The 12,880-nt window shown below is 37.0% G+C and overlaps 1 protein-coding gene across 1 annotated transcript in view; it reads right to left on the bottom strand.

Annotated features, from left to right (window-relative positions):
* dnah2 (dynein, axonemal, heavy chain 2) overlaps positions 1-10,960 on the bottom strand; it is a 234,435-nt gene extending 223,475 nt beyond the window's left edge. The window contains exons 1-6 of the mRNA XM_067446627.1: positions 10,824-10,960; positions 7,617-7,792; positions 6,013-6,098; positions 4,051-4,221; positions 3,467-3,695; positions 1,211-1,321 (exon numbers count right to left, since the gene is read on the bottom strand). Of these exons, the coding sequence (XP_067302728.1) occupies positions 1,211-1,321; positions 3,467-3,695; positions 4,051-4,221; positions 6,013-6,098; positions 7,617-7,758 (739 nt within the window). The 5' untranslated portion in view covers positions 7,759-7,792; positions 10,824-10,960. The remainder of the gene's footprint in view (positions 1-1,210; positions 1,322-3,466; positions 3,696-4,050; positions 4,222-6,012; positions 6,099-7,616; positions 7,793-10,823) is intronic.
* Positions 10,961-12,880: the final 1,920 nt, after the last annotated feature.

Below are 12,880 nucleotides of genomic sequence, written 5' to 3'. Positions count from 1 at the left end.
TGCTGACCCTGATAATCATCACAAATGCGTATCGCTTGCTCCATTTCTGTAAATCATTTAATAAATGAAAGACAATCTTGGTCAACAGTCACTTGCACCCCCTGCTGGTGAGGTGCACTTTCCCGGTGCAGATTCCTGCAGTTCCCGGACGGATGTGAACTGTAGAATTTTCAGTCGAATTTGAACCACTGAATTTGTGGAAGTGAATTTGTAAAGTGAAATCAAATGGACAGGAAATTGCCTGTTGAATATTAAAGGTTTCATTTTTAAACAGAATTAAAATGTTGGAAGTAAAATCTCAGGTGAATAGGGATTATTGAATTTTTAATAATGTAAATGTGTTTGAAATGTTTTGAATTGAAATATTAACATCTAAAATATACAACCATGTTGAATTTTAGCCCATTAAAATGCAAGCATGGTTAATGCATATTGCATTTTGAATCTTAAGTAGTGCAATTCAACAGGCTTTTTTTGTTTAAAAAATATTTGGTATTACTTTACTTCCATAGAGAAATGGCAGTGAGATTGCTCATATTTATCAGGGGTGCCAATATCTGTGGAGTCCACTTTAAATTGTAATATTTTATATCACTGTTTTACTGTATTTTTTATCAAATAAATGCAGCCTTGGTGAAAATAATAGACTTTCAAAAACCTTCGAAGGTCTATTTTAATAGCATGCACTGATAAATCACGCAAAAACATGCATTTATGTGAACGGAACTGTTGTGTTAAGAAATGGACTTTAACACAGAGCAGAAATTTAAGATAAAAGTGCCTGGAGGACAAACAGTCTCTGCTCTGCTGCCTGCTGTAAAACACCCTGAGTGGGGTATCCGTCATACTGTGTCCTGCAATTTTTTTTCAAAGTTAGCTTCTAAAATACCATTTCCTCCAACACCTCCAACTGCCCCCAAAATGTCCTTTTAACCCTGGACCCCTTCAGGAGCGCCAAATTTAATAAAGACTCCTTTAACTCTCTTAGAGCAGCATGGCAGTGTTGAATTGAATTAGCCCTTTATTTTTGCCCTTCAGCTGTGGTTACTGTGTAAATCACACTCACGGGCTCTAGCCACGGACTGTCACGGTAGATGTAATTTCCTGCATACGCCGTCTTATGTACTATTCACACTGTTCATTCCTCAGTCCCCTCACACACCCCTTTACACACACAAGCACCCATGCATACACACACACACGGTCTTACTCTCCAGCCTTCGCACCAGACTCTTGTTCATGACGGCCACCTCTGGGCGGTGCTGCAGAGCCTCCAGAGGGACGAAGAGCACAGTGCTGCCTAGCTGTTTAAATCTGCTGTCTGTGGAGAAGAACAACAGTTGAACATCAGTAATCCAAACAGTGAAAGTCATCCATACTAGCAACAACATGTACAGCACAGCACAGCAAATCATCACATCCATCATGTCATTCCTTATTTCTTATTGCTGTAGACAGCAAAGCCAGCCCACATTACGGTGCTCTGCGTGCTGATGAAATGAATCAACACACTATAAAAGTTTACTACTAAGCTTTTATGCCCGTGTGGCGCGTGTCAGCGGTCACAAACAGCTTGTACAACTGCTGTTCTTTTTCTCTTTGTGCCTTTCTACAGAATCTGCTGCTTCTTCCATGTCCGCCATCAAAACGGTGCTCGCTGCAACCACTTTAAACTGCAGATAACATGATAATAGAGGTCTGTCACATGAAATTGTTGGAAGAAGAAAAAGTCTGATGGAGGGAGACAGAAGAAAGAGAGTGAGATACAAAAAGTGCAAAGCTTATTGAGGAATGAAAAGAATAAAAGGAACAAGGCCAGTGTGTACAAGTTAGACTAGCTGCTTCATTCTGTGACGGCAGAAATGAGACATAGAAATAAAGAGAGTGTAGGAACACAATGACAGCATTCGATTGGCCTTTGCAGGGAGAACAAAGACAAGCAAACGGGATACACCAGAGGGAAAATAATAAGACATTAAAAAAAAAGCAGCAAGTGAATGAGTCACTTGGCAGAGAAGCGAGTGCGTGTGTATTTATGTGTCTAATCCAACAGAGAATCCTGTAGAAGTGGGTATACAGTGTCTATATTTATTCTGCACAAATTTCAGCCCAAATTCTTCAGATTTGGTAAATGAATGAATAGATGAATTACCACGGTGTTACCTCACAGAGTAAGAATGAACAAAGCCTGTGCTGTTATTTTTGGACAAAAGCATGGCTAACATCAATACACCCCTGGCTTTTACTCACTCCTTTCATTTTAAACCTGAAGTTTATTTAAAATATACCACTTAACCAGCTGAATACATCACTGAAGAGCACTTTTTGACCTCACTGTTATTTGTTAGCTTAATTAAAATGGATCCAAGGCAACTTTGCGGTACGGCGTTTGAATCATCTGTACATACATCTCTATTGACTTCGAAATGTATTTCTTGGCCTCCAGGCCTAACGCCTTCAAACAAGATCTACTGAACGATGTGCTAAAAGAAGAGAACCAAAAGGCGAATTGTTCAAATTGCGAACGCCTTTCTGATTACCCGGGAGCACTGCGGCAGTGCCTTTCCCGTATAAGAAAAGCCTGTGATTGGTCGCTGTGTTATTTCTGTTTAGTCAGAGTCGTGCTGCTCGGGGTGATGTGGGTGTGCTGATTGGACTGATGAGCATAATAATTGAACCATCATGGTGCTCCACTGTGCCAGGTGATTACCTCTGAATGGCTGACGGTGGGGGGAGCTCAGTCATAGTGCAAAAAACCCCACAAAAGCACTGATTCTGAATCAGCTATGACTGTTAAGCTGATGGAGAGCAAATCAAAATACAAAATAGGAATCTGATCTCAGGTCAGTAGTGCTTAGGATAAACCTGATGTGAAAGAAAAAATATGAAGCAAGCTGACGGCTGCAATATGGATGAAAGGAAAGATCAATAACCCGTGATATGTAATATGCAAATAGAAAATGGTAGTAAAAGATGAGGCATGTATGAAAATAGCAAAGCATTCGGTATATGCCCTGTGCAACAGGTTTTCAATGAAAGAAAGTTCTTTGCAAAATGTGTTTTTGAAAGAGTTGGAGATGAAGGCAGTTGCTTACTGTACAGTACACATCTTTCGAAGTTGTAAATAGCGCCTATTAGAATATTTTTTTAAAGAAAATACAAATTTCTGTCTTTCTACATAAAAATGTTGTTTAATTCAATGAGCTGTTTCTCTGATAAGCAATTCCTGAGTGAAATTAGTTTTAAAGTAAATCCTATAGCATTTTTTTATTCAGTGTACAGCCTTGACACTCTTCATGGCGCCCTTTTCAAGTGTCTTTTATGTATTTCAATGCAACTACTTAATGCTGTGCAAACTGTAAAGTGATGACAAATAACATGCAAGAAGTGTACACAGGAGGTTACTGGTATGTTATCATCTGAGGAGGGCCTACAGTAGATGGTTCTGTGACAATTCGGTCATTACCTGTAAGTTTAGTAATGAACCGGTCCAAGTCTGCAGAGTAGTTGTTCTTGGCGGTCTCTGGCCAGGCAGTTCTACGGATGACGTGAGGGGTGTGAATGCCATTCATCAGCCTGAGGAGACCCTCTATGGTCCCTTCCCTCATAGAACCAAACTTCAACAAGCTCCTAAAATTCTCCTCTGTGATTATTCTGTCCTCCTTCCGGATAAAGAAGGACATCTGCTCCACCACCTGGAGGGAGTGAGAGAGAGAGAGATGTAAGATGGATAAGTGGGAAAGAGAAAATGTTGGTAATTGATGTTGTTGAGCACTAATGGATCACCAGAGGTCATCACACACTGTTAAACAATGAGATCTTTGGTATCCGGGCAAGTCACCAGATGCATTGGAAATGAACACAACCCATAAAGAACACATTTATTATGAAAGCTCTGCATGTTCCTTCATTAAATTGAAACTCAAAACATCATTATAAAAAACAAGCACGTTCAACCCCTGAATAATCTTCACAGTCTTTATGAGATTGTGACACAAGGCTCTGATTGGGATGTTAAATGTCATTTCTCAAAATAGAGCTGCAGAATACCTGAGCTGGAATGGCGTAGTCCACGCGTAGGCCGGCGAAAGGGTCATGGTAGACGATGAGAAGCCTGATAGAGGTGTCTGAGATGAATTTATCCAAGGCTCGTTCACTTTCCTCTGTCCATGACTCCTTTGATATACCACTCAACACCAAACACTGTTTAAATACTTCTCTCTGGTGGAAAAAGAAAAATGATTGTGATTTAATATTATTACAAATCTAAAATAAATGTTTTCTGTATTAATGTTTTAGAATTTATTCCTGTGATGCTCCATAACTCCAGTCTTCAGTGTAACAAGATCCATAAATTTTTTAGGATTATTTTTTGAAAAGTTCAAAAGAACAGCATTTATCTGAAATCTAAATCTTGGGGTTACATAATCAGAATATGTGTAAAGGCTTACTTTTGAATTAAAGACAACTTACTATTTCAAGTAAGTAGCGCAAGTTAATTTACTAAATGTGAGCATGCATTTACTAATCTCAGATGTATAAAAACAGATTCAGAATTCCTTTAAATGAATACAAAACATGAAATGCAAGCGTTTAAAAACGAACAAGCAAGCCCAGTAATGCAAAAGTTACGTAACATAACATTATTTTCCATAAAAATAACTAAGTAATGTAATTAGTTACTTTTGGGGAGAGTAAAGCAATATTGTAAGGCATTACTTTTAAAAGTAGCTCTCCCTCAACACTGTTTGTAATATTATAGCAAAGTTTGTTGAATAAGGAGGCGGGAACCAGTATACGTTTACAAAGACTTTAATCAAATAATCAGAAAGTAAAAACGCACACACAAAATAAATGTAAACAAAACAAAGTCCAGGCCTGGTCCTCTCTCGTCCCTTCACTGTCGTCACTCCACGTTCAGTGAGACACGAGACCGGTGCGGCACACATTAACACTCACCACTGGCCTCGCCCCATTCTCACAGTCCCTCTGCCTCATTCTGCTTGCCACAAATATATATATATTATATATAAGGTAAATATGAGATAAGGATATGATCTGATTTTAGTTAGACCACAGACTGGCCAAACTGGATGAAGCATTATATGGCTTAACATTAAATTATGTGGTGTGAGAGAATTTTGCATGTCAAACTGTTTGAAAAAATCTGATCATTCTCTCAGAAGTCACGTGACACGACGCAACACTAATAAATCGGCGTATGTATATGCTAAAATCATCACATAACTACCATAAACATATTGATATTTGTCTAAAGGGCTCATGTCAGTGAATGTGCATTACTATAACAAATGTCATTACAAGCAGCTCACCAGCTGCTTTTTCTACAGGGTCTGCCAGCAGGGGCAGACACACTCAGCCACTGCATGTAAATGCCATTGCCTTTTTCCAGCCAGAGGGCTGTAATTAATTCTATTAACCTCATTGATGAAAGGACAGAGATGCTGTAAGTTCGCTGGCTGGCTCTGCCCACTCGCTCCTCACTTTCTCAGTCATCTCTTTCTCCCATGCTATTTGCATCAGCCATCATTTGTGACCAGGGGTTATCTATCTCGTTTAAGCCAAAGACCTCGTCATGCGTATGCATGAGCCTGTAAGGGAAATTACAGTTCAACAATATGCTTCTCTTCTTCCTCTATTTTGAAGACCATTGGGTTTAATATAACCATGTTTCTCGCATTAGCTTGCTGCCATCCTCCGAATTTATGTGATCGATGATGAGGTCTACTACGTGAACGCAGCCCAAACAAGACCTTTAAGCCCACAGAGTATGTGGGGAGCAGATGAAATATTCACTCACATCATTAGAAGAACTCAATAACAGCGATATGAAAGCACTGATTAGTAAACCAGGACCGCAGGCGCGAGATTCAAGCGAGGGAAAAATTATAAATTGCAGATTATAATCAGATAAGAATCCCAATCATTGTGAGGTGATTTATCAGTGTCTGTGCCTAAAGGCTTGTAATTTAGCATGTATGAGTGAATTACCAGCCGTTTCGTGTAGGGATCTACTTCTTCTGCTGAAACATCCACCTCTGGGACAGGCTTCTCTTTTTCAGCTGGAAAAGAAAAACCTGTACACAAAAACATCATGTGAAAAATGGTTTAAACGACTGTCTCATTTCAGATTAGAAAGCATTTTGCATCACTGTTCAGGTCTAGATGACCTTTACAGTTTTGTGGAAAGAGCAGAATAATCAAATTATGGTTATTCTGCAATAACTTTGTTGTGTGTGGTGCCAAAAATACCCCCCCAAAAAAGTGAATTAGTAAAACATATAATGCACAAACTGACAGAATGCCAAAATGTGAATTAGAGCTGCACGGTTCTTAATCAATTGAGAATCAATATATATATAAAAAAAAAGAAAGATTACAGACTAAACAAATAACATTTTATTTAGAAGAGGTTCAGACTTTGAGTTTTTGCATTTTTTATAATTATTATTATTATATTCAATCAGTTTCAATAAATAATTAAATGAATCACTCATAAAGACTTCCCTCGTTTCATTACTGAATGAATCAGTGTTTTTGAACGAATCCTTTGAATGAATGATTCAATAGGTTTGACTGGCGCTGCACAGACTGGTCCGTGTATGAAATCAAAAATTGATAAAAGTTTGATTCTCCCAAGTCTGCATTCAATGCATCCTTGATATCAAGAACACATCGTGATATTTTCATGCCTCCTCTGTCCTTGCGTTCGTATATTGGAATTTAACTTTGACAGCGGATGATGATATAGTACGAGAACACAAGCACACTATCAGTTAAGAACACATATTGAGAAACAGCTGTCATCATCATGTAATTGATACAATCTTTGTTTGAAGCATCAATTTTCTTTCTAAAGTTAATTTACTCTATTTTGATCACTACTGTAGACATCAGTGTTCATCTCCGCACTAAACTTTTACTTCTGTGATGATTATTATTGTAACAGACATAATGATACTGTGTGGTTGAAAAGCTGTTTCATACTTAGACAACTGCTCTCTTTGCACCATAGCAGGTTTGAATGTTCGTTGTGATCGTACTTGTCAAAGGTTTATTAGACATAGCTGAATGGCTTATGAATAAGATCACATGGGTGTTTGAATCAAGATTGCGTTCTTTTAACTTTTAAACATGCAGCTCTAATGTGAGTGCAATAAAAAGTTTTAAAATTAGCACAATGTTCACAGATGCAGAGGTCCTAGGATTAGGTGGTAGTAGAACTAATCCATTGGCAGCTCCTTTCCTACTGAAACCCCCTTGCACTACTTTATTGCTTTACAAAAACAAAAATAAAGATATTTTGTGATGGTGTGTGTATGTGTAAATGGGGTTGCATTAACTGCCGATTGTGTGCTCACACAAGTGTTTAATTCATAAAAGAACTAAAATAAGTATAAGTGCATTAGAGTTAGCACTGAGTGGCAGTAAAGGAGTTTCTGTCACAGTTTTCTGCATTACTATACCGTTATGCGGACATTTTGGAACCATTTTAAATACATGATGTAAAACTCAATGCATTTTTTTTAGCATATTATAAATAACAGACAGATCAGAGAGCTGCTTGTACAAAGGAGCTTATTTATTTTTCATACCGGTAACCTCTTCTAGAGGGTCGTCACTGGGGACCGGTGTGGAGGATATGCGTTTGCTCTTGGAGTGACCTTTCCCTGAAACAGACTTCTTGGACATGCTGGAAGATGAACGGGCAGACTCGGGGGTCCCTGGGTCAGCCATCCTGAGAGACTGATACCTCTGTGGGCTCGCTTACCTTTTAGTAAGAGTAAGGCAAAGATATACTAGTCATACAATAACCACATTCTCCATTTTCAGTATTGTTTTCTAAAATAAGCATCACAATTTGATCAAGTCCCTAACTTTAAAGGCTCAATATACATTTTGCCACTATAAATCACTTATTTAAAGCAATAACAAAGCTGTAGCTTGATGACGCCATGCATGAGTAAGGAATCATAGGAGTTGTCATCTTTACCTCCACAGCCAATGGAAAGCAATCTGATGGGACTCAGAAAACATGTTTATGGATGAGCTAATGTATTCAAGTTTTATTAACGTTACTGTGTATGAAGCAGGGTGGGACCATGGTGGAAAATAAGTATTTGGTCACCTACAACCCCCACCCCTTCTGTCTTTCATTGTTGAAGTGTACCCATGATGAAAATTACAGGCCTCTCTCATCTTTTTAAGTGGGAAAACTTGCTCAATTAGTGGCTGACTCTACTTTTTTACCCCACTGTATATGTCGTATTGTCTGCCGCTGGCCCTCCTTTCGTTTTGTTTAGATTGCATTTACGATTAAGTTTCATTTAACATTTTCTGGTTCCAGTCACCTTTTTCCCTGAACATGAAAGTTTTTTTTCATTTATGTTTGGTCACATTATTTAATTTAGTTCTTAATGAAATAGCTGCAAGTGCTGAATTACTACTCATACAGGCAGAGTCGTAACCAACATAGACATTGAGGGTGGAAAAGGCCCCCGCCCCAATAATGAACGAAGGCCTTACAGGTTTGGAACGACATGAGGGTGAGTAATTAATGACAGGATTTCATTATTGGGTAAACTATCCCCTTGAATTTTTTTCATAACAAAAAACAATATACATCTGCTCTCGTGGCTAAATGCATGATATTTAACATGATAATAAACAGCTTGCTGAATTTTCCATTTGTTGATGTGACATGGTAAATATCATATATTAAGTTGGGGATGTCCACCTTAGCGATAATACCCATATTAACAATGAAACAATCTTTTTTTTTTAAATATTACTCATATAAAATATTTTTATATTTGACAAATATTCATATTTATTGAACAAAAATTAACACTTTTATTTATCAAAATAAAAAGGAAATAGTAAAAACTAAAGTGATCATTTTGAACAAGTATTAACGTAACATATTTAGTATTGATAAGTATTTGTATCAATACTGTGTGCCTTTTGCCCCATGCTGGTGAACCTTGAGCCCGTGTGTCTGTGGGGTAAAAGGCTCCCTTCGCCACCTCATACATTTATACGATCTTTAAACAAAATGAACCACTTTTATGATTTATTTTCACACAAAATCTTTTGTATCATATTTGTCCGCAATCATACACTGTGGGAGTAGTGAAAACCTAATTTTTCCTTAAAGGGATAGTTCACCCAAAAATGAAAATGACCCCATGATACACTCACCCTCCAGCTATCCTATGTGTATGACTTTCTTCTTTCAGATGAATACAATCGAGTTATATTAAAAAATATCATTGCGCTTTCAAGCTTTATAATGGCAGTAAATGGCAGTCCAAAGTTTGCAGCTCAAAAAAAGTGCATCCATCCATTAAAAAAGTACTCCACACAGCTCCGGTGGGTTAATAAAGGCCTTCTGAAGCCAAGGGGTGGGTTTGTGAAAGAAAAATATCCATATTTATGTTAAAATGTAATGTATTTCTGTGATGGCAAAGCTGAAATTTCAGCATCATTATTCCAAACTTCAATGTCGCACAATCCTTCACAAAAGTAATGTGCTGCTTATGACATTACAAGTGGCGAACTCTGGTCTTGGAGAGCCTCAGTCCGGCAAATTTCAGCTCAGACCCTGATAAAACTCACATGTCAGTAGCCTTAACCTTCAGACCTTGGTTAAATTGTTCAGGTGTGTCTGATTAGGGTTAGAGCAAAACTCTACAGGACCGGAGTTTGCCACCCCTGCTATATACGGTAAGCAAGTCTGTACATCTATGGTCTGTACACACACACACACACACACACACACACACACACACACACGCACACACTTCACAGCAGGGAAGGTTCAATTACAAAATGTGCTCAACATCCTAATGATTCCTCATCAGCTGTCTAGAGCTCTGTGATTTCCCCATGCCAATCTTGGTCAAAGTAAATAAAAAGCAAGAACGGAGGCAGAAGAAAGCAAGCATTTTGAACATCAGAGACATAGAAGAACCTTTTAGCACAGACGTGCTATGAGTCTGCAAGCACCACAGTATTGCGTTCTCTCATAGTCTCTTCTTAGACAGACGATACGGATAAATCTGCCTCAGTCAGGAAGCCAGAGCAAAAAATATCTAGCTCATAAACTATTTATCTTTCCAAGCTGATGTCTCTCCCTCCATTTCCACATTTAGTTGTCAACACCAGCAGACCCTCCTTCTTTATTGAAGCTTTGATTCAGCTCCCAACTTGTCAGTTTTGTTGAGTGCTGTATGTAATAAAGCAGACAGTTTTGGAGGCAATACAAAAAAAGATGAAAAGGGAAAGGTAAGACAGGGAGTCTGTGAGTAATGGAAAGCATTTAAAACTGCAGATCCCGTCAGATCAGATGAATTTGGGAAGGCAGCAGGTGAGTTTGATCAGTTAAAATAGGTCTGCGAGACACTGCATCAGATGAAATGACAAAGCCAAGTTTGTGGGAGGCAACAGGCTGATTAGAAAAGAAATTCAGGACTCATGACTCAGACGTTAAATGCAATCTAAAAGATGGAGAAAAGGAGAAAGACCTGTGAGATTCATTTACGGAGTGATATCGAGTGGCTGGGTTATTTCATATCAAATCAGCTGTTAAATTGTTTTGTCTTGTGTAAAGCACTTGTTCACATGGAACATATTCAAAATAAGTCATCAAATTTCAAAGTACGTACGTAAATAAAGTGAAATGAGCCACGTTTGTGTTAAAGGTAACGTTACGTTAGATAGCAACCGTTTGTTTGGAAAATAACCGTCTAATTTCTACACGCTCGGTTGTTTCAAATAAGCAAGGAAAACATCACTCTTACCTGTGAGATATTGTTTCCGAAAGCGTCTTCCAACTATATAAATGAGTAAAATGGTGTAAAAGCAAAAAGTAAAAGTTTTTCAAAGTGTAAACGCCGTTCAGACAACGCTGCGCGTGGGGGCTGTGGACGCGTCTCCATGGAAACGGCGCACGGCGGCACGACGCAGGTCTTCTGTGTGTACGGATATTACGTATGTGTCACAAGACACCGACTGTAAGCTAAATTACTCATTAAAGCTAATTGTGGACCATTGTATTTAGAAATATTAACTGGAATAAAGCTTGGCGTATTTGTAAAGCATAGCCTACTGTTTAAATAATAAAGTAAAAGAGGTTACATTAAAAATGTATACTAAGTTTCTCTGACAAAAAATTGAAGAAGAAAAAAGACACTGACTGTATTAATATTCCTCAACCAATAGAAACCACTATAGGAAAAATGTGTTTTTCTGAAGAAGAAGAAAAAAAGGATATAAATTATAAAGTTAGATCCCCTTTTCTTGAAAATATAATTTCTGTATCTATTGCAAAGAGAGTAATTTATTTATAAATTTAAATTGGATAAAGATTTGGTCCTTGTAAAAATACTCTCTCACTAATAAAGTAAAAGAAGTGTCTTTCAAAATAATAAAAACATTTTATCCTGGTAAACATTTTTTTTAAAAACGTTAAAACTGATATTGATATGTTAATTTTGTAAAGTGTTATTTGGGTCATGTTATTATACTAAACAACTTTAAAAAAATATTGAGGCTTTTATTAATGATAATATCAAACAAGGCATATCCATAACTTTTAAAGACATTATTTTTGGTCACTAGGTTGGGACGTGCTTACTTTGTTGTAATGTATTTTCTTTGTAAAAATGTTATCCACAAATGTAAATTCCCCAACAAGCCAATCTTTTGTCTTTTTGAAAGATTTTAAAACATATCTAAACATTATTTCATCCTCTGTAAATAAAAAAAAGCAAGTAAAACGACTTTAATTTGTATACCCTATTGATGTATCAATTGCCCTCATGTTCTGTTATCTTTCTCTATAATCACTTTTTTTGTCCTTAATTTTTTTACCTTAATCTTTAACTATTTACTGGTAATTCTTTTCTGGCCTTTATATTCTGATGACATTGAACATTTTATGTACTGTATTACAAACTTGTATATTATAAACATGTCATCTCTGTATCTTTTACATAAATTAAAAAAAAAAAAAAGACACTGACTGTATTTTTAACTAAAGTAAAAGATGTATTTTTTAGATGTATTCTAAAGGTTAAAGAGCATATTCCCTCCAGCTGCTCTTTCTGTGACAACCTTTTTGGCATGGAATATGAAATGGATAAAGAGTATGTGTTGTATTGAAAGGATGTGGTACTAGCTGATTAGGATCAATCTAAAAGAAAAAAGAAAAGAAAGGGTCAATTTTATGTAATTAATCTGATCTTGATACCCACTTAATTCAATATTCATAAATCTAAATATCTAAATGCTAAAACTCTCTTTTTTTATATTTCTGAAAGAACGTGAAAAATACCTCTTTTCAATTAAATTATCTGAGAACAGAAAAAAGCCATAAAAAATCTGCAATTATTTTCCTTTTTTCAGTATCATGTAATTTGCATAATTTATCAATATGCTTAATTTATATTCCCCCCAGTTGTTGCTGTGGTTATTATTTGTTAGTGCTTGTGTATTGTTTGGAGCATCAATCTTTTGTTTAATACACCGACTGTACCATAAACTGAATGACCTTCCACAGATGTGTTAAATAAAAACCTATTGGAATGGCATTAAGTTTATGCATTATGTTTGCTTGTAATAATCCAATGGCACAAGAGAGAAATGTTTATCTTCTTTCTCGAACACAGACGACACACTATTGCCTTACTGAATGCAAAACAGCTCAAGGATACATTAAACCACTAACATATGCTATGTGTGAGAAAAGACAAAGGGAAGATAAAAGGGCCATTAAAGGTCTATTTTAAAACTCAGCAGTGCGCTCTGAACTCATCAATGGTTGAATGCAGTGATATGAATAAAGCCAACAACACTC

Source organism: Pseudorasbora parva, chromosome 1 (assembly GCF_024679245.1).
Source record: "Pseudorasbora parva isolate DD20220531a chromosome 1, ASM2467924v1, whole genome shotgun sequence".
In the NCBI taxonomy this organism is placed as follows: Eukaryota; Metazoa; Chordata; class Actinopteri; order Cypriniformes; family Gobionidae; genus Pseudorasbora; species Pseudorasbora parva.
This window is presented reverse-complemented; position numbering and strand designations above follow the sequence as displayed.